This window comes from Leptidea sinapis, chromosome 13 (assembly GCF_905404315.1).
Source record: "Leptidea sinapis chromosome 13, ilLepSina1.1, whole genome shotgun sequence".
Classification (NCBI taxonomy): domain Eukaryota; kingdom Metazoa; phylum Arthropoda; class Insecta; order Lepidoptera; family Pieridae; genus Leptidea; species Leptidea sinapis.
This window is the reverse complement of record NC_066277.1, coordinates 4015225-4038252: the sequence shown is the minus strand read 5'-3', so window position 1 is coordinate 4038252 and position 23028 is coordinate 4015225. Positions and strand designations below refer to the sequence as shown.

The following is a 23028-nucleotide window of genomic DNA, read 5'->3' as shown; positions in this document are numbered from 1 at the left end:
GAATTGATTGCAACAAGATTATAGTTGCAAGAATCTGCATGTTTTGTAACTCTTTCATAGTAGATTATGCTTTTTCAATACTATCATTTTATCTCACTATCCCATTATTATAATAAATAAAATAAAAATAAAGAAGCCTTATATTTTGTACTAGATTAAATGATGTTTACATATTCCATAAATTATAACTTTTAAATTAAAAAAAATATTATAGTAAGACCCGTCGTTCTCAAAGGTTTTTTTTTTCAAAATTTCCCATTATTTATCCCTGTTCATTGCAGTCTCCATCCAATGTTCACCAGCCACTTTTATGATATCATCAGACCACAGGTTTGATGGTCGACCGCTGCCTCTAGTGCCTTAACATTGGATCTAATTATTGGGTTTATTTATAGGTAATGTATAGAAAAGATCTCGCTTCGAAGGCTTTTAGGAAATTCGACACAGCATGGGTCACTATCAGAGAAACGCGTTTTTAATTCCTCTCATATGGTTCCAAGTTACAACAAAAGGGACTACCTGTAATAGGGACAAGTCCCTCATCTCCGCCCCCAGGGTGGGTCAAGTAATTGTTAAATTTGTGTGATAGATAGAATAATTACAAAATGCTTGGTATTTGGGTGGGAATCTAAAAACATATTATGAATTCGTAAAATGTACAATATTGTATATTCCAAAAAAAGAATGCTATGAGAGTTTATTCTCTCTCAGAGCGCCATTTGTTTCCGAAGCGGTAGTAGTGTCTAGTATATTAAAAATGACATCAAAAAGAATTCTAAAGGAATCAACTTTTAGAAAATAAATGCCTTTTATGTTTTTTATGAAATACAGAGAATTAATACACTCTGTCAATATATTTCCAGGCATCCTTATCGACAGGGCTGCGAGAGATAGAGTCATTGAGGAGGGAGTTGGAAGAGAGTGCAATGGAGAGAGCGGCTCTGCAGGCAAGAGTAGATGAACTGACGGAGAAGGCTAACGAGGCGGACAGACTCCGGGCAGACCTCGACAGGCTAAAGGTATTCTTTCTTGCACCTACTTACATCTTCACAGGTTTTTTACCTACCATTAATGTTGGTAACAGTCTAATGTATAAGGTTCAAGTATGTAGTTAGTTACACGACACTTCAAGACAGGACGTCAAGGGTCTGGTGCACCCCAGTATAAGCTCGAACCATTTGAACGCTTGCAACGCAGAGCTGCTCGAATTGACAAGGACCCAGTGTTCTGTGAACGGTTAGATCACTTGGCGCAGCGAAGAGACGTCGCTTCATTATGTGTCTTCTATCTATTTACCACGGGGAGTGTTTCGAAGAGCTGTTTCACCAGATTCCTGCCGCGAAATTACACCTTCGCATGATACGCCACAAATTAGGGTATCATCCTCACCATCTGGATGTGTGGCGGTCCTCCACAGTGTGGTTTTCAAGAAGCTTCCACGTTCTACAAAACTGTGGAATGAGCTTCCTTGTGCGGTGTTTCCGGTACGATGCAACATGCGTACCTTCAATAAAGCGTGTACACCTTCCTTAAAGGCCGGCAACGCTCTTGTGCTCTGGTGTTGCAACAAAATTTGGGCAGCTCACCACTGTGGCTGATCACTTAACACCAGGTGACACATATGCTCTTTTGTCCTCCTTTTCCATATAAAAAAAAACTTATCCAAGAAGTCTATGTGTCTAATCTACAAGGGATAAACCTATTTTGATGACACTCGGTTGGCTTTTGATGAGTTTGTTCGCTACCTAACCGATCTTCATGAAATTTACCGAGATATAACCGAATTGAGCGCTCTGAAACTGAGTGAGGATAAATGGCAAAAGATTGGGCTCAGATTTCAGATATTATTTAGTTAAAAATTGTTCAAAACAAATGTGATACGAAATTTAAAAGAATTTTAAGAATCGTTTGTGTGATAAAGGCTATTAAAACATAAATTATTTCCATAATGATACTACAGACGGGGAATGAAGCGAACACCCTCGGGCTATTTAATTATAAACTTTTACTGTACTATATTACATTGTTATCCATATTTTTACAAAAGAAAAAAAGTTGAGTTTCTTTGGCCCGTTATTTCCAGGTCTGAGGCAGTCTATTTCGAGTGGGTGGGAGTTTTTGACGTTCAATAAGTGATTTTTAATCCTAGTTTGAATAAAAATATTTGAATTTGACTAAGGTTTAATCCGTTACAGGTCCAAGAATGTGAACGAGAAGCGGCCCTGGAGCGGTTGGCGGACGAGAACGGCGCTCTCCGCGCTAGGCTCCGCGGCGTGGCTCACTCTCCTCTCTCCGACAGTGAGAAACGACAGCTGCTGCTGGCACCCGCTCCGAGGCGCATGCACTCCTCAGCACCAGCGTCCATAGCGCTGGCACATAATGTAAGTCTCTCAACAATATCATTGATATTGCAAGAGCGACATCTCAAGTCAATTTTCTAATATGCAAATATAAGCTTGAGCAGGTTATCAACTGTAAAGTAGATCCTGTAGATGAAGCCACAACCTGAGAGTTGATCAAAGCATACAAGATGTCATCAACGTACGACACTCGAACGGTTGGCTCAGTTGAAAGAGCGCTTGCACGGAACGCTAGAGGTCGCGGGTTCGGGTCCCGCATCGTTCATAAAATTTTGTTTTCAAATTTTATTTGCATCATTAATATTGTTTATATGATATGTGACGGTGCCAGGCCGGTCTCATGGTCAAATTCCTCGTACATAGCAAGTAAATCACAGTCTAACAGACACACGGTATCATAATTCGCAACAAACGTTACAATCGTAAACACACAACATATCAAAAACACTTCACAAAGATTATTAATAAGAACGTGGTGTTTCCGGCATGCTCGTGCGACACAACCGCCTCGCTCGATAGTTCTTCTCTGACTGCATGCTCGGCGTCGGCGCACGCCCGGCGCCCCCTCTAGGCTGCACTCGCACCGCATGCTGTGTGCACCCGAGCTTAGACAAATACCTAATCTATTTGAATACGATTTATGTATGTTTGTTGCCTCTAGCGCTCACCACAAACACTTGGGCCGACGGATATATCTTACGTGAATCAAAGACACAAACACACCAAGAGCATATTCTGTCAATCTATATACGGTAGTCATTGATTGATAACCTAAACAAGTGAGTACAGTAGATACATCAATCCAAACTCACTGTAACACCCCATACATATAAATAAAGGTATTATTCGAGCATGTCATTAAATAAAAATATAATTATATAAAACTATAAATATTTTGTTATTTTTTTTTTAAGTGATACTCGTAAGCCTCGCTTCTGGGATACTTACTTACATAAATTAATTTTGAAAATAAAATTTACGAAGCCACAACCTGAGAGTTGAACAAGACATACAAGATTTATCAACGATACGTCACTTGGCTCACGTTGGCTCCGCACGGAACGCCAGAGAGTTCGAGTCCCGCAACGTTCATAAATTTTGTTTTCAAATTCAGTTTGTGTAATATAACTTTAAATTTAGAATTACGAAGCAGAGTTTTCTATGACAGGTTCAAAAAAGAATTGTCAATTAGGATCTACAACTATGTCAATAATTACGTGGTCGGGGTTTTTTTTTTTAATTTCAGTTACAGTATATTGTAAGGTTATCAAAAATGGTTTTGTTTTTATAGGGTGAGGGCGACAGCGGTGAGGCCAGCACTCCGGAATGGGACAAGCACTCGTCCTCTTCCCTCAGCGAGGTCTCCGTCGCCTGTCTTCAGGACAGGATACTGCAAATGGAGGAGCACCACTATAGGTATGACTACAACTAGATTAGCAGTGAAATGAGAGTATAATATATCAATATATCATATACATCTATAATCATTTTTGTGTTGAATATGGATGTTTGTTTCGTCGTATATCGTTGTAATCGTCGTAAAAATTTAGGTTAACTGACACGTGTTGAATCGCGACAGTCCCGATTTACGACTTAATCTCGAAGGACTGCGTTGTACGCCACTTTTGGGTCTTATTAATGGTTAAATGGCTCGAAGGACCACGATGTACGGTGTTCTGGTTGCCGTACAGAACAATTTAAACTACTAGAACAATTGGTTTATTGAAGTCTAAGTCTAGATGGTTAAATTGCTAAATGGTTATGAGCACACGCGAACCGATTGATGTTCGAACGTGAACTGGCGAAATATGTGGAAACACGGCACGCGCCAGCTCAACCGCTGACAGGGCGCAAATTAAAGTGCGATGTTCCACTCGTACATATATCGTTGTCTTGTACCCATAGTACAGTCTATTCCTAGTTTGGGGCAAGATAGTTTGTGTAAAAGTACACTGCCTACATGACAGCTCTTAACAATACACTACAAGCTTTGGGTACAATAATATACCTTCTGAGACTTAACTTAATGTTCAGTTGGTATCATTTACCATTTGGTCTTGATCATCTCGCCACTTCATAGAAAAAAATCTTTAAACAAATTAATTCAGATGATTGGGCTTTTGGCTAGCTTGATGCCCAAAACGGTCAAATATTAATGCACATTATCAATGATTCTACTCAATGTCAAAAGATTACAGAATAAGTTATAATCAAGGCGATATATTGCGATGAAAAATGGCTTTGATTTGATATAATTTTATTTATTAATTTATGTCATGACCATGGGGATAGCTGATCTTTCAATCGAAATAATATAATTGGTGATTTGATAAAAACCAGCCTAGCGTAACTCTCAGCCTATGAAACGTGCAGTGGTTGATAGATTAGACAGATGACGGCTATAATCTTGTTTAAAACGGAGATAGGCGAAATTGACTATGTTTTTTAATTACTGTTTGCTTTCAAAGTTAGCCGGATTATATTTCGTTGCCAATCGCCATACTGTCATTACTACTATTTTAAATTTATGTCAAATGACAACATGTTTCATACCAAACTAAATTTAAATTTTTACCGAGGCAGATCCGCCCCTTAATATCACACTTATATCCTCTTTGATAAAACATTGTTAATGTCACTTTATGACAGTGACAATGACATATTATGCGTACACGAATGACACAGACATTTACACTAACATTGATTAGGTATTAGTACCAAGGTTGTATTTTGAGTATATTGCCAACTTCAACAGTGTTGTTGGCAATACTTAAATTAATTAGTTTATTTTTGTACACGAAAACGAAGATAAGGATAAAATAAGAAATAAGACAAGTGGTCGTAAGCTTTTTTACGTATCCTCACCTGTATTGTAATATTTCCTTTGTTTTTTTCCCCCTAATATTGATGTATATATTTATTTAGTTTTTATTTTTTAAATATTAAAAGTTAAATCACATTTTCTATTTTCTGTTATAGTCTATTGTACCATAGTGATTCTTGGTAAGTTTTACCCAGAAAATGTGTACGTTCTAACATGAACCCATTGTTCATTATGTGTACAAACCATTTTATTTACAATTTTGCTTCCTATATAGTTAACTACTTACATTCTCTCATTCATAGCTATTATATTATTCAAATTTTACTATAATCAATTTCCAATAATGATCAACCTACACGTTCAATAGTAATTTTCCTATCATTTACCTGTTCGTTATCTGAATAAATGGGTCAACCAATAGGCTCTTAAATCCATTTTGACACCATAGCTTTGAAGCCACAACCTGAGAGCGGAACAAACCATACAAGATTTTATGACGATACGTCACTCGAACGGTCAGCTCAGCTCGAAGAGCACTCGCAAGGAATCCGAGAGGTTGTGGGTTCGATTCCGAATTGTTCATAAAATTTTATTTGTGTACCATAGTTTTCATAGTGTGTATAAATTCAATCAACATTCATACTTTGTTAACGTCTTTTTATTACGAAATTATGTTTATAGTACGAGTGAAGAACTGCAGGCCACTCTGGCTGAACTTGCCGACTTGCAGTCGCAACTTGCTGACGCGCACGCCGACAACGAGCGACTCGCCGACGAGAAACAAGTCCTACTCGAGTCCTTGTGTCGGCAGACTGAGAAGTTGGAGGACAGCAGGACTAAGGTTAGACGTTCGATTGAATCCTGAAATAATTCCAGTAATTTTACCAAGATTTTCGCAATTTGAAGCCGGTAAGAGCAGTCCACGCTGCAGAAACTTTTTTTTATTTACTGTAAGTAACGAGACAAGCAGGACATTCAGCTGATCTTAATTGATACGCCCAGCCCTTTGCAATGCAGTGCCACTCAGGATTCTTGAGAAACAAAACAATTCTGAGCAGCGCTAGAATTGCGCTCGTCACCTTGAAACATAAGCTGATGTTAAGTCTCATTTGTCAAGTACTTTAACTAGCTCTGGCGCCTTTCAGAGCAAAAAAATAATGATTACACATTCTGCTTCACAGCAGAAATAGGCGCCGTTGTGTGACCCATAATCAAGCCGGCATCCTGTGCAAAGGAACCTCCCACTGGTAAACAATAAAACTAAACTTTGAGTGTATCCATTAAAGAAGCATTACCTACCTATTATAACACAAAGTTTCAAGTTTCCGATGGTATAACAAATATGGAAAAAAGGAAGAAGAGTATGTGTGGCGAGGCTAATGAAAGGGAAGGGAATCTTACATTTTACAAGCTTCAAAAAACCGCGTACACCTTCCTTAAACTCCGGCAACGCTTCTGTGATTCCTCAGGTGTTGCAAGAGAATGTGGGCGGTGGTGATCACTTAACACTATGTACCTGTACGCATGTTGTAGTATTAATTTATTGTGGCTTCTAGGTGGACACCCTTCAAGAGCTGCTGCTCTGCGAAGGAATTGAGCCCGACTCCCTCGTCCCAGGCGACACCAACCAACAACTGTTAGCAGTGCTCAAGGTTTGTATTGTGCATTAAATACGCTTTCCATTTTTTAATGTCTTACCACAAAAAAAAACATATTATACCCCATAAAATCAGCGATTTTCTAGCACAAAACAGTAATAGAACAGTACCTTAACATTATAGTAGAGTGAATCGGCGCACGCACACATACACACGATTTACACTGCCGCTAAGCAATCTTGGGGAGACTAAACTATTGAGAGCCACGCCGTACCCCGCCCAGACTGGTTGCATTATTAAAAAATCTATGAGTGCAGTTTAAATATTTTTTTAAATTAAATACTTCTTTCAGTAAAATGTTACATCTACAATATTAAAAGTACTTCGCCTCCATGTGGCTAGCCGTCGGACATCCTGTATAGTATAAAAGATGTGACTCTTAAATAGAGTTTCTTCTTCAATATGTGCAGTGGTAGGGTACCAGGAGAACTGGCAGATTTTTCGCGATGAAATAGCTCAGTTGATCCTGTTTCCAATAGTTTAATTGAGACAGTAGATAGTAATTGAAAAAATAATTTATAATTTGAGTTTGTTATTGGCTCAGGTCTCTCGAGAGGAGCGGCTGCTACTGCTGAGTAAACAGGAGCAGTTGGAAGCTGAGCTAAGAGAAGCCAAGGCGGCTGTGGAGGACAAGAACAAAGAAATTGATGCGCTCAACGATAGAATTAGGTTTGTTTATCTTGGCTCTAATTTGAATTCTTCTCACATCGGAAATGTGAGGGTAACTATTCACAATTAACTTACATTACAATTAAGAAACAATTATTTCACTATTAAAGCCTCTTGAAATAAAGTTACTTCATTCAGGTGCAGTAAAATAAATTTGAATCGAAAGTAGTGCAGCAAAAATGAGATATAGCAGAAATATTCTATCCAAATGTTTTGAGTTTTCTTTAGTGTTAATACCGCCAATATTTGTCTTTTAAACAATAAAAATAGATATTGCTATTCCCGCCTCATCTTGCCACTGTCAGTCCCACTGTCCCGTGACAACTTCGCGGAAGAACTTAATACAATATACCAAATCGCGGTTTCCAACGGATATACAAAACAGTTAGTGAATAAATTATTTTAAAATAAACAAAAACATTTGATAAATTCAGAACTTTACCCCGTCCCACGTAAAGAAAACTCAAAACATTTGGATAATTATGGATTTCAGCAAGGTAGCGCCTACTGCAATTATACATCTTCAGAAATATTATAATCAGTGATTTTTATCGCTTATTTTGTATATGTACGCCTATAAAGGTAGCCTCATATTGTACTATCCCGTATAGTGCCTATTTTAAATTATATATTAATGTATTGATAACGGTTATTACGTAGAAATGAATTATATCAATCGAAAGCCGTTATTAATGATATTGAATGCGCATTCACTAAGCTGGCGTATTTTTTTTATGGAAAAGGAGGACGAACCGAGCGTACGGGTCATCTGGTGTTAAGTGATCCCAACGCATTCTCTTGCAATACCAGAGGGATAACAGGAGCGTTGCTGGCCTTTAAGGAAGGTGTACGTGTTTTTTTAAGGTACCCATGTCGTATCGTCGCGGAAACATCGCAACAAACAAGCTCATTCCACAGCTTTGTAGTACATGGAAGAGAGCTCCTTGATAACCAAACTGTGGGGGACCGCCATACATTCAGATGGTATTTGCAGGAGTTTGGAGAGCGCAGCAGAACGCGCGGAAGCGGAGCGGGCGCAGTGTGAAGGGGAAGCAGCAGCCGCGCGGGAAGTGGCCGCGGCCAGGCAGCACCAGCTCACCACACTCACTGACCTGCTCGACGCTGCCAAGGCCAAGGTATGGCTCCTGCAGCTGAAGGTAGACTATGGCTGCATTTCCGCTAGGCAAGGTCATGGTCTCTTTCCTCGATGGTTTATGACTACGTCATTATAAGTGTAACCATTATTTTTTATGAAAGTAAGGTACGAGACGATCAGGACGTTTAGCAGATGGTAATTAATATGCCCTGCCCATTAAAATGCATTGCCGCTCAGGATTATTGCAAAACCCAAAAATTCTGTCCGGCACTAAAACTGCGCTTGTTTCTTTGAGACATAAGATATTAAGTCTCATTTGTCCTTCAGACCGATACATAGTAATGCGTACGCATTACTGCTTCACGGCAGAAATAGGCACAGTTGTGGTATCCATAATCTAGCCGGCATCTTGTGCAAAGGAGTCTTCCACTGGTAAATAATAAAATTGATTGATAAAAGGTCCCTTTCATGTCAATGAAAATAAAATAAATTACTAACTAGCTTAACTAATTAGTAACAGTGGCAAGACATCGCATCGACAAGTGTTATCGCACCACTGATATGTGGCCAACCCACGTTGAAGCAAGTCCGCCATATTGAATTATCGCACCTCTAATGTGTGGGCTGGGTTGAAGCATGTCCGCCATATTGAATTATCGCATCACTAATATGTGGGCTGGGTTAAAATAAGTCCGCCATATTGAATTATCGGCCCACTCGCAACAATTTCAACGGTTCTTATGAACCTCCACTTGTAGAATTAATTTCCATTCCTGGTTTGATATATTAACGTATTTTTATAATCTTAATTTGTTAACAAAATGTCAAAGAACAAAACTCTCAGCAGATCGTATTAAAAATTAAAATAAATGATCCTTAAAATAATTCGTTTGGATATTGTATCGTCTTGATTGGTTTGGTATCGTCCGCTAGACCCTGTTAAACAATTTAAACAATAATAATAATAACTTTATTTCATTTAATAATAGTTAGTAGTTACAAGTTACAAATAGTTCTAAATTATATTATTAATTATTTACATACAAAACAAAGGAGCAAAGACAACTAAACTAGTATGAACTGTGTTTCAGCTGTCAGAGATTTCTCGTTTTACCGACATAGTCGATCAAATTATCAAAATCAGATGAAATAAAATAAAAGTATAAATTCTAAGAATGTATGTGTATGTGTGTGTGTGAGAGAGTGTGTGTGTGTGTTTAGATATGTTATTATGATTTGTTTATATTTATTAAGTGGTATTATTTAAACAATGTTTGATATAAGAATATATTTAGTTGTCGGCACAGCTGGCGGGTGCGGCGGAGGGTGCGGCTGCGGCGGAGGCTGCGGCGACGGCTGCGGCGCGGCGCGAGGCCGAGGCGGCGGCGGCGCGCGCTCACTCGCTGGCGGAGCGACTGGCGCACGCGCAGCGGCAACTGGACCGCGCGCACTGTGACGCGCGGCGCCTGCACGACGACGCGCTCGTGAGTACCGACGTACTACACAGAATAAACCAAAATCACTTTATTCATGTAGCTCACGGAAATGACACTTATGAATGTCAAAAAAATATTATTTCTTATTGAATCTACCGCTACTTCGTAAAGGGTTGAGCTAATGAGAAGAAGTAGCAAAAACTCATTGCCACTCTTTAAATATTCATCGATTGACAAATCATTTCAAAATAATATGTTAAGTGTTGCATCAAACATACTCAAACGTCAAATAGTCAATGCCTTACACGAGGAAGGCAAAAAAGTAAATGTAAATTAATACAAAAGTTATTGATTACTGTAGCTGCATCATGCACACACACCGTAAATAAATAATACACATGTCAATTCATAAAATTGTAACATAAAGTCCAAAAACGTCTTCCTGCAATTACAGGTGAACACATCATGCACATAAACATACCAACATTTTAGTTTTGTAATTATAAAAAAGTAAATTAAGTCCTATACACTAACATGTCAATACGATATAAAAAGATAAATTATTAATTCCACAAATCATTGATTGATTTTTTGATTTGAAATTTCTTTATTATCATAATTATTACAGTTGTATGTTTCCAGTGTACATTAAAACCTAGAAATACAAGTAATAACAGTAGTAACACGTTTTTTTTAACAGATATCGCCTGTATTACAAAAACTATTTAAAGGAATTTAAAATTACAAATACTTAATTTATATATACTTAATTATTATAAATAACAAACAGGTAACTTATATAATTATATGTATGCTTCAGTACCTAAGCAGCATTACATTTTCTACAATGTAGGTAGATAATCCAAATTATACACTTGTCCATAAAAAACAGCAAGAAACAAAGGCGAGAAGCCATCGGGGTCGTTTTGAGTGAGAACTCAGAATCAGGTTTGTAAACAACAGTGCTACGCAAGAGTGGACGATCCGTCATTGTCGCTCACATGCCACCAGCACCCTAGGTAGCTTCTGCATACGAGCGACAATAGCTCGCGAACAACGCAGACAGTGCTTCATAGTTCGTAACTGCGCGAGTAGATGTGCCTGTTGAGTGATGACTCATAACTAGACAAGTCCAGTTGAGTAAGTGTTGGGGTTAAATATTTCGTAGTTATCGATAATGTTTAAATTCTTTTGATATTTTTTTTTTTTTTTTTTGGTTGTACCTACCTATGCTGGTAATTAACTTATTATTGTTTTTAGTATTGATTGTTAGGTAAAAATTTTTTGAAACTTTGTGTATATAAGAATATACGTTAGGCAGGCCAATATTGTTATGTAATTTAGTGAGATTTGTAAACATTGGGTATTGTATGAATATTTTACCGCTTTATTTTGGATAACTTGTAGCTTTTTAAAATTGGTATTACATGTACTGCTCCATACGGGACATGCGTAGGTTATACAGGGACGGACTAGGGTACGATAAATACTTATTTTATTTTGGCTGCTTAGACAAGATTTTCTGTTGAAGACTGGAATTAGAGCGTTTATGGCCTTTATACCTTTTTGGCAAAATCTTGAAGTGTTCGCTGTCCAGTTGAGTGTTTTATCTAAGGTAATACCTAAGTATTTAACTGACTTGCTCTAAGGAATTTGGTAGTCATCGACCTTAATTTGACGTGTAGGTAGTTTGCGTTTTCTAGTGAAAAGTATCGCTTCTGTTTTTGACGTGTTTATTTTAAGTTTCCATCTTTTGAAATAGGCAAGAAGTAGGTCTATTGATAATTGGAGCCGGCTAACTATTAAATCTATATGTTTGATGAGGTAAAGGACGCTGTATCATCAGCAAAGCATGCGATGTTTGTGTGGTTTTGTATGGGGATGTCATTTACAAAGATAAGAAACAGATAAGGTCCCAGGATGGAGCCCTGAGGGACTCCAGCAGGTACAGATTTTGGAGATGAAGAGTTTTCACCAACATGAACTATAAAATTTCTTTCAGTCAAGTACGATTTTATTAATTTCGCAAGCATAATGGGAGTATCTAGGCTAATCAGTTTACTCAGTAATGCATCGTGCCAAACTGTGTCAAAAGCCATTTCGATGTCCAGGAGGAACATTCCAGTCGACTTCTTTAGATTTAAGTTGTGTGTCACATATTCAGTAACCCGCGCTAGTTGTTGAACAGTTGAGTGACCTCTCCGGAAACCAAACTGCTCGTCCAATAGCTTACTTTCTGTAGCTTTTAGCAACCTAGTGAAAACAACTTTTTCAAATAATTTACCCAGAGAAGGAAGTAAACAAATGGGCCGGTAGGATCTAGGATCCGAAGAAATTTTGCCGGGCTTGTGTATTGCAATCACTTTCGCTGTTTTCCAGATCGTAGGGAAATATGTCAGTAATAAACAAGCGTTGAAGATTTTAGAGAGCAACACTATGAACTTTTGAGGTATGTTTTTGATGAGGAGATTTGTTATATCATCAGGACCTGGTGCTTTTCGAGTTTTTAGTTTAGATATATATTCTCTAACTTCAAGTGGACGGACAAGGGTCGTGGTGAGTTTTTCAAGAGGTTGATTATCTAAAGCAGCTACAGAACAGTCGACTGTTGCCTGCTCCTCACTGCACCAGTTATGAGTTAAAAGCATGTTGCTGAGAAAAGAATCTGCAAGAGTATTACACTGGTCTTGTTTGCTGGTTGTCAAAGTGCCATCACATCTTTTAAGAGTAGGAATTGGTGGGAAATTATTCGATTTTAAGCTTTTGATCACTCGCCACAGGTCAGAATTAGGATTATCTACTTTGCCGAGTTTTTTGCTCCAAGCGTTATCATGGATTGTCTTTAAGGCGTAATTGATATCCAACTGTAGTTTACGTACTTTGAGTTTTAACAAGTGACGCACGGCAATATCATTTTCAGCAGCAGCATATCTGCGGAGTCGATTTTTTTGTTGTATAAGTCTTTTTACACGCCGTGGCAAAGCTGGCATACTCCAAGGTTTGACAACAATTGTTGGTACAGATTCATTTCTTGCAGCTAGTATGGTGTTTTGAAAGTCGCTTATGGCTAGATCAATTTCAGTAGTAGTTTTATATATAGAGGAAGAAAGGTTTATGTTACTGTTTAGAATTTGACGATATTTTGTCCAGTCTGCTTTTGAGAAATTATATTTCGTGATAGGTCTACGAGTAATGATTTTACTGAACTTAGCAAAAACCGGAATATGGTTAGAAGACAGAGCAGGTATTGTGCATATGTTGTCAATGTGGTTAAAATTTTTTGAAAGTAGGAGGTCGGGGGTAGATGGGATTATGTTAGTATGATAATGTACTAAAGTTGGGTCTTGAGGACTATTGATTACGAACTCGCTATCTAACATGTGATTATAAAGTGTATTGCCACGTGAATTTAAGGTACCTGGTGACCAGTAGGGGTGCTTGGCATTCAGGTCACCCATGATTAAAACTTGAGTTCCACAAGCTAAAATTGCATTAAGGTCACTTGTAAGCAGCAGTTTGTTAGGAGACTGATAAGCAGATATAACTGCTATGTTAGTTTTTGGTAGTTGAATTAGAATACCAACTGCTTCAAGATTTGTAGTAGTTGGAATTGGCAATGTACTATGTGGGATGTCGGATCTAACTAATATTGCGACACCCTGTCCAGTTCCACTACAATGTTTATCTTGCCGATAGCAATAGAACCCCGGTATGTTTAATTTTAAGCGGTTAGTCAATCGTGTTTCGCAGAGAGCTATTATATCAACATTCCGGTCCGCGAGTTCTTGCTGTTTTTTATGGACACCGTCAGCGTTCCAATATAATAGTTGAAGACAGGAATTCTTGTCAGACATAATGGCCAAGGTGCTTCAAAATCAAAATAACTTTTTCCATAAAAGTTTTGCAACCGGAAAATTCATTCTTGATATCCTTGAGTGTATTTAGTATATCTAATATTTCGCCTGTAGCTTCATCGTGATTTTGTCCCATGATGGTAGATTTTCGACTGGATTTCTCTCGCTCAAATTGGTGTAAGACGGAAGAGGTTTGCTTGGAATTCTGTTGAGGTGAATCCATAGGACCATGATTTACTTCGGTGAAGACGGTATGGGTTTCCACGCGTTGTGCCTTTTGTTTTCCAGTAATTTGCGCCCATGATGGTGTTGTTTGCGAACATGTTATTAACGGTGTATCAGCAGTCTTAACGATTGACGAACGTATCTTTTCTCTCTGAGTTTGAAATCGGTCCAGATATTTTAGCCTCGCCGGGCATTGTGAGTAATTTGCTGGGTGGCTTTGCTTACAATTACAGCAGTGAGCTGGATCATCTCTGTTGGTTTTTGGACATTCCCAAGTTGGATGAGCTAAAGGGCATTTTACACATCTTGGAGGTCTATTACAATTCTTAGAAGCGTGACCAAAATCCTGACATCGAAAGCATTGCGTGCCTGTTTTATTCTTCGGTTTGTATTTTTCTATTGAGACAACACAGTTCTGGATGTATTTTATTTGTTTGAATTTGCGTATGTCGCTTCCGGTAGGTAGCTGAATAAGTAATGGAGGGCATTCAGTAGCGCGAAGTGTTTTCATTTCAGTCATCGTAATTCCAGCAAAACCTAATGACGCTAGTTCAGTGGGTAGAGTGTCATGAATAAATTTTGGCAGCCCTTTGATGACCGCTTTGGGAAGTTTCTCTTCTTTTCTGGAAAAGGTGTGAAATACAACATTTTCTTTAGAGAGGCCCTCTTTGAGTCGTTGATGACCTTGCATATGATGACCACAAATCATTACAAGCTACAATACAGTCACTTCAAAAAAGTCACTAAAATACAATAAACAATATATTTTGTCAATGCGTTTTCTGTTAAAAATTAGGTCATTACATTTTACTTATCAGAGTGTCAGGTTTCTCTTAAATTGTGCTACTGTGTCTCGAAAAACATATATGGGTCGCTTGTTTGAAATTATATTTTCGCAACAGCCTATTCAGTGGGGAGTTATATCCGAGATTAGATTTTGCTCGTTCATGTACAAACTGTTTATATTTCGCCAGTTGAAGTGCTGTAGTTGGCATGTGAAATGTTAGATTATCAGAGAAAATCTGATGAGCATTTTAAAGATGGGCTGGGAGTTTCTTATCAGTTCTTCTCCCCATCTCAATGCCCTTTAACGAACTGATGTAGCTTCGTGACGTGTACCAATAACCCCCTAAACAATTTGTTATGTTTTAAAGTGATAACCCTCACTTCTAGGATAAAAATAAAATTGGAAAACAAAATTTACAAAAGCGACATCTCAAGTCAATTTCCTAATATGCAAATAGTGGGGTTGATCAGGTTATCAACTGTAAAGTAGATCCTGTAGATGAAGCCACAACCTGAGAGTTGAACAAAGCATACAAGATTTTATGAGGATACGTCACTCGAACGGTTAGCTCAGTTGGGAGAGTACTGGCACGGAACGCCAGAGGTCGTGGGTTCGAGTCCCGCATCGTTCATTAACATTTGTTTTTCAAATTTCATTTGTGTAATAATCCTAGAAGTGAGGTTTATCACTTTAAAACATAACAAATTGTTTAGATTTACAAGAGCGACATCTCACGTCAATTTCCTAATATGCAAATAGTGGGGTTGAGCAGATTATCAACTGTAAAGTAGATCCTGTAGATGAAGCCACAACCTGAGAGTTGAACAAAGCATACAAGATTTTATGACGATACATCACTCGCACGGTTGGCTCAGTTGGTTAGAGCACTGGCACGGAACGCCAGAGATCATTCATAAAATTTTGTTTTTCAAATTTTATTCGTCTAATAACCCCCTATCTAAAATAAATATATTTCTATGCGATTCTATTCTAATCGAAGTTAGTGTACTTACACTCGAAGTGTTATTTGTAAAATACCAATGTAAACCACGGACTAGTAAAAAAAGAAGGACTCCTCGCCGTGATATTAGCAAGTGAAGCACCTTTATGCTAGTGTGTGTGAGGTTACGGGGTATACCAGTTACACATTTTTTTCTCCCTTAGATAATCATATATCCACAAATAATTTAATATTATTGTTTATACACTTTTTCACAACGCACAACGGCATTTTTAAAATATTTTATTGCGACTCAAACTGATCTGTCACAGACGATGGCAAATCTCATAATGGCGGCCGATCGGCTCGTATTAGTGTAAGTGTATGCGTGGCGATGACTATGTATTTACACGTTTACCGGCTTGTTATGGTGCCTCACTGGTATGTAAGGTGACACGGAGTCCTTATTTTTTTACTCGTCCGTGATGTAAACATACTTTTGTTAGTGTTACAACGGCGTTTGTCCACTCATTGAGCAGTTTTCTCAGTTAGTTTTTATGGGCATGTTTTGTATTAGGTGTCACGCAACAACGCCAAGTCCACGATATCCGAGCTGGAGTTCCAGCTGGAGCAGTTGCGGCAGGAGAAGGCGGCGCTGCAAGCCGAGCTGCAGACCTTGCAGGAGAACACCTCCGAGCTGCAGATACAGGTGGGCCTAAGCTGCCTGTTCGTTGACCCGAAACAAAAGAGTGGTGTGAAAGAACAGTGTCTCAATACCTATACTATAGATGTCTAAAAATTTCTAAAAGAGTACGGATCAAAGGACTAAAAAAGATTTAATGCTATTGGGTAAATTTTGATTGATTACGGCTTGATTAGCGGTGACAAGGAGAATCATTTTCAAAAGGAATCTTTATTTAGAGATAAAATTGTTAGTCAGATTTAGGTTATGTACAGAAAAACATTTTTTTTTTCTGAAAATAAAGGTTGAGACGAGCAGGACGTTTAGCTGATGGTAATTGATACGCTCTGCCCATTACAATGCAGAGCCGCTCAGTATTCTTGAAATACCTAAAAATTCTGAGCGGCACAACAACTGCGCTCGTCACCTTGAGACATAAGATGTCAAGTCTTATTTGCCCAGTAATTTCAATAGCTACGGCGCCCGAAACACAGTAATTCTTACACATTACTGCTTCACAGCAGCAATAGGCACCGTTATGGTACCCATAATCTTTCCTGTGCAAAGGAGCTTCCCACTGGTAAATATTGTATTAAATGGCATAAACAGTAAACATAGTACCCACATTAAAAAGTTTGATATTTGAGACATTGATCATTAACATCAGACAAGATCATTACCCTAGAGAACCTACTCTACTTAACTCTTTCGAAATGAGCCGAATACTAATCTATATTTTGATTTTATTCACTATTCTTATTTCGAACCAGGTTCAAGTGGCAACAGATGAGAAATTGGCGCTGATGAGTCGCGCGGGTGAAGCCCTGGCCCGGTCTGCGGACTTGGAAAGACAGCTGCAAGATGTGAGGGCTAGGAATGTGCAGCTCACCAGAGATAGAGAAAGAGATGTACGTACACAATATATATTATTGAACTAGTTAACTTTTACTTATTATTATTTAGTTATTTCTCATTAACAAATTACATATTATAAATATCAAAATGTGACGTAGTTCCCGAAAAACGTTCCAAGCCACAAACATCACAATATGTTAAGGAATTCGTGTTTAAAGTTTAATAAATATTAGTGTATTCCATACATGTGGATTGGGTTACTAAGTCATGATGTCATTTAAAGAGTGACAGTCGGGCTGAAATTTTTTGTCAGTCCGTTAACATGAATCACGTGACCAGTTTTGTGTTCTTAACTCAATTTCGACATAATTGTGGTTTGGAACGTTTTGCTGAAATTACGGCCAATTCTTGTACACACATAAACTCATTAAGTTTTACCGTATACAAAAGGTCGTCGGAATACATTACATAAATTTAAATAATAATACTTAATTAATTATAAAAGAAAAAGGCAACAACTTAATACTACGTACAAGCATTAATTATGTAGAAAACAACAAAACAAAACAAAAGCATTAACATTTAGGTGCTAAGACATTATAGGAACAACATTACAAACGAAATAATTAAAAATACCCTCAATATTAACACTAAATGTATTGTTGCTTTTTTATGCAGAGTGATAGTTATATATACATACTAGTGGACCCAATAGACGTTGTCCTGTACACACGTCGTTAATTTGAAAAATCGGTCCAGCCGTTAGGAGCAGTTCACTAACATACACATGAGCAGGAAAATTATATTATATGGGCGGAATTGAGAATCTAAACCAATCTCAAATTCACTGAAACAAACAAAAAAGTCATCAAAATCAGTCCAGCCGATTAGGAGGTAGTTTAATTGTGAATCTAAACCATTTTCGAATCCACCTGAAGACACACACCAATCTCAAATTCACTGGAACACACAAAAATATCATCAAAATCGGTCCAGCCGTTTAGGAGGTAGTTCAATTGTGAATCTAAACCATTCTCGAATCCACCTGAATACACACAGATAGTTTCATTAGAATCGGTCCAGCCGTCTAGGAGGAGTTCAGTGACATACACACGCGCACAAGAATTATATATATAAAGATATGTAGTTATATTATATTATACTTTTTATACAGTTAGGAGCTTTGTTTTCGAAATTCTAAAGTAGCTAACAGAATTATTTTTCTTATCAAGAAAAAGTATAATGCCAAAGAAAATAAAAAATATAATGAATAGTATAATTACATACATATATACATACACTATGCAAGATCGATTCAGGAATGAGGAGAGAAGGAGGACCTAAGTAACCGACATAGTCCAAACGATTGCGAAACTGAAGTGGCAGTGGGCAGGGCACATAGTTCGTCGGACAGATGGCTATTGGGGCAGTAAAGTCCTCAAATGGCGACCATTACCGGAAGACGCAGTGTTGGTAGGCCCCCCACAAGATCGAGCGACGATTTGGTCAAGATCGTCGGAATACGTTGGATGAGGGCAGCTCAGGACCTATCGTCGTGGAAATCTTTAGAAGAGGCCTTTGTCCAGCAGTGGACGGCTTCCGGCTGATGATGATGATGTCATACATACACTCACGCCTTGTTCCCGTCGGGGTAGGCAGAGACTATTGTCTCGTGGCATTCTATTGAATGTTACTTACTTCTATCCTTACAAACCTCATACGCTTCCTCAACAGTCATTACTCTTTTCAGACATGCATTTTTCTTATCATTATCATAAAATAATGTTCAAATGAATTTGTAACAATCATTTTAATAGGAAGCAGAGTGGAAACAATTCCAAAGCGATCTACTCATGACAGTACGAGTCGCCAATGATTTCAAAACCGAAGCGCAGCGGGAATTAGAAAGGCTTGTGTCTGAAAATAAGATCGCAAGAGATCGCATCCGACTCTTGGAAGATCAAATGCATTCAATGAAAGGTAAGCATCATATTTAAACGTGCATGTATTGTATAATTTTTTATTGTTCAGTTTAGTGATCATTTTTGGATTTATTTTATTACAAATTTTGCATTTTGCCATACCTATTTATGCACGTTTTAGTGAAATAAAGTTAAAATTATAAATTTAACTTACATAGTCATGCACTAATTTTTGTAAAGGCTTGTAAACTGTAGATGCCATCATAGAACTAACATAGTCATTCAGTTAATCCATATATGTAAATGAACATTAATATAGTTTCATGTACCGTAACAGGTTTAAGAGACGGTGCAGAGAATATTGCGAATTTGGACAGTGATAACCTTTCCGACAGTTTTGATGGTGATGAGACAACGAATGATATGTCTTCGAAAGATATATTTCAAAATATACGATCACGATATCTCTCGCGCGTGCATAGTGTTACTGATGTATCTAAGGACAACAGTATAGTGGAGCAGGCATTTTATATAAACAGTTCTATCAGAAAAGACGATGAATCTAACGAAAGTCATAAAATGTCCATAGAAAATGTTACGTTGGATGAATCTAATGATGATGAAAATTTGGATGATGCAGTAAAAAGTTCTGTACAGATCGATGATAGACATACTCGGAATATTGTATCTAAACCTCTTAAGCGGCAAAATGCTATTTATATCAGAAATAGTAACTTAATGCGACAGAGCGCAATCGACGAAAATCTCACAAGTATAAACAGTGAATCGTCTTTAGTATATAGATCATCTGATTCTGAATATCTTAAAAGAGCCCCTCAAAGATCCATCTTTAGCAAAAACCCTTCAAATTTATTTCGTGGTAAACCAAAATCTTTTAGCATGGACAATCTCTACTCCGACGGAGTGTTTAAAGATACTCTTAGCGAGTCGACTAGCATAGAATTTCTTTATCGAAATAGCAATAAGAGTGACAGTACATTGTTTTCGCAGTCTTCTGATAATATTTCAATATCACCAGTTCAAAAGGATTTGGCTCGTGAAATATATAAAGATGAAAGTCCACCACTTACAATGGAAACCGTAAAACCTTATAAAAAGTCTAAAATATGTGAATTTATGACTAATATATCAGAAATTAAAAGTGAATCATCCTTATTCCAATCTGCTCCCTATTCTACAAAAGACGACAAACATTATTTAACACCGCACAATTCAGTATTTGTATCAGATGAAAAAGTCGAGAATGATTTAAAAAAAATTAATGAAGAGCTAAAAGTTTCTTTTAAATTAGCAATTGACAGGTTAGATAATAATAACTTTGAACCAAAAAATTTTAGTTCTGATACACTTGTTTCTAAAGATAATAATATACTCGAGGTACCTTTACGTCCTGAAAGACGCAAAAAGTTTGGGTCACAAACATCTTTAAATTCTCAAAATAATACTGAACAAGAAGAACCATTTAAAGCAATCGATAACAATGACAATAAAATAAATCTTCCTCTAGTAAATAATAATATATCACTATCTGAAAATGAAAAATCAATTAACTCGCCGATCGATAATAATGTAAGTTATCATTTGAAAATAAACACACTAAGTGACCTAACGACAAATATAACAACAGGCATTCCACAAGTACAACAAACAAGCACAAGTAAAGTTAATAAAATCAAATTTCCAACAATTTTAGCTCCATTGAGTGTAGTTAAATCAGATAGCGGTCAAACATCTCCTTTATTATTGAGTCCTGTATTAATACGGCCTATATTCTTTCAAACTAGTCAAACTGGGTCAAGTCCGGAGTTGAAACCTGAAACCGGAAAAAAGACAACTATTTATTATGATGATACCGACAAAGTGATCACTCCAAAATCTGATAAATCAGAAGAAAAAGACCATTATAAATATATAGAACAACCTTCAAATTCATTGGCAATCACCACTAAGAAGGGCTTATATGAAAAGAATAATAAATCGAAAGCCCTTCCTTTCAATTCCAAGTCTGTTTCGACGGAATCAATAAGCAGCAAATCATCATCACTCACTAATGACCCTCCAAAGCCTGTCGCTAGATTGTCAAAATCACCAGATTGGTTAATAGAAAATCAGTACTACCAGCCCATACAAAATGTACCTTTCGTGATAAATACAGTACAGATTTTTTCAAAACCTCAGTCGCAGATGAAAGAATTAAGCGAACAACAAAACCATTTAAGCCAAGAAAAACCACATTATATTTGTGATCATCGAGAATCTGAAAATTATTATGAAGAAATTGATCAACCAGTTTCTAGTTCTAGAAATGACCTTAAAAATATAGCAGACGATGAAAAGATATCCAATAACGTATCCTTAGATGAATTTGAAATAGAGCGCAATGAAGTGTTAAAAGTTCCTCGAAAACCGAAGCGACCCAAAACGCAAGTAAGACAATCTCTACAAAACAATAATCAATCTGATATAGTCAAAGAAATGGCGCCTATAACCAGATCTATAATATCCCTATCGCGGTCGCCTAGCGCTAGCAGTCTTACAAAACCTACAGTTACAAAGAGTATTGAGAAAATTCCACAATCAGGAGTAGATTTCGATGTTCCACAACGAAAACTCTCGTTGGAAAGCCAACGGGTAACTGTTACAGATAACATAAACACAGGATCTCTACCAAGGGATAGAAAAACGTATCACTGGACGACGCTGGAGCATAAAAGGCTATCACATCCTATTAGATCGCTTAGCGATACTTCGAGAACATTACGTAAGTTAGGCTTATCGGCGCTGAAAGGTCTCGTGTGGTTTTTGTCTCCGTGAATAACTAGAACAATTTCTGCCTTGCAACATTGGTATTATACTAATACATTGATTTTACTTAACTATTGCTAAGTACTCAGTTACTCTCGAAATATGAGTTTAATGCAATATTGCAATCAGCAGATACGTTTTTGAAATGTGTCGTCTTTGTCTCTGGTGAAGGTAGTGGGTGGTGGAAAATATCTATATTGTGTGAAAATTGTAAACTTGTGTTATTGTAAACAAACTTCATTATTTAAGTTAAAAAAATATTTTTACAGTATTTCTTAATTCTAGCTCTCTTTTTACTTTTTACTTTTGCACTTTTGTTAAATATTCCATTCCAATAAAACGCGCGAACGAGAGAGTAATATTGGTCATACCGCTTACACCTTTTACACCAGTGTGGGTAACCATTTTTTTTATCTTATACATATTTCACTATAATACGGATTAATTATTATGTGAGGTTTGTTTCCAATTATTTTTTGTGTATAGGTTATCTATTAATGTGTTTACATTATTTTGCCGCTTGCCATCACATTGCAACTGTCGACCATTCTCGACACTAGCGCACTGCTTCAGCTTAAACAATAATTAAAGTATTTTAGGTTTAAGTTTTATTTCATTTGTTAGAAGAATTTTGAAAATCCGCAAATCATTCATAGGAAACAGTTGTTTTATTATGGACAACTAAAACATCATAATGTTTTAAATAATTAGTTTATTAACTGAGAAACTCATATTGTTAGGACGTTTTGTACTATGTATAACTTAATTTTATTTCTCAGAATTCGCTTATAATTGGTACCTATTTTCCTAAGAAAATTATCGTGAGAAAAGGTTATTTATTTAGTTAATTTTGAATTTAGTTGTAAAACAATTAAATATGTTGAATCAAGATTC

The 23028-nt window shown here is 37.1% G+C and overlaps 1 protein-coding gene across 11 annotated transcripts in view; it reads left to right on the top strand.

Moving 5' to 3' along the window:
- Positions 1 to 23028, top strand: part of LOC126967751 (cytospin-A) — a 108623-nt gene that overhangs the window by 71045 nt on the left and 14550 nt on the right. For 9 of the 11 annotated variants that reach the window (XR_007730076.1, XM_050812415.1, XM_050812414.1 and 6 more), the window contains 12 exons: positions 864 to 1019; positions 2196 to 2381; positions 3652 to 3776; positions 5866 to 6025; positions 6741 to 6836; positions 7387 to 7511; positions 8506 to 8647; positions 9903 to 10091; positions 16427 to 16558; positions 17302 to 17439; positions 19204 to 19366; positions 19646 to 22090. Coding sequence is in view for 10 of the 11 variants with exons in the window: in XM_050812415.1 (XP_050668372.1) it covers positions 864 to 1019; positions 2196 to 2381; positions 3652 to 3776; positions 5866 to 6025; positions 6741 to 6836; positions 7387 to 7511; positions 8506 to 8647; positions 9903 to 10091; positions 16427 to 16558; positions 17302 to 17439; positions 19204 to 19366; positions 19646 to 22090 (4057 nt within the window). In the remaining variant the exon portion in view is untranslated. The remainder of the gene's footprint in view (positions 1 to 863; positions 1020 to 2195; positions 2382 to 3651; positions 3777 to 5865; positions 6026 to 6740; positions 6837 to 7386; positions 7512 to 8505; positions 8648 to 9902; positions 10092 to 16426; positions 16559 to 17301; positions 17440 to 19203; positions 19367 to 19645; positions 22091 to 23028) is intronic. The other 2 variants (XM_050812416.1, XM_050812423.1) reach the window with 2 other exon arrangements.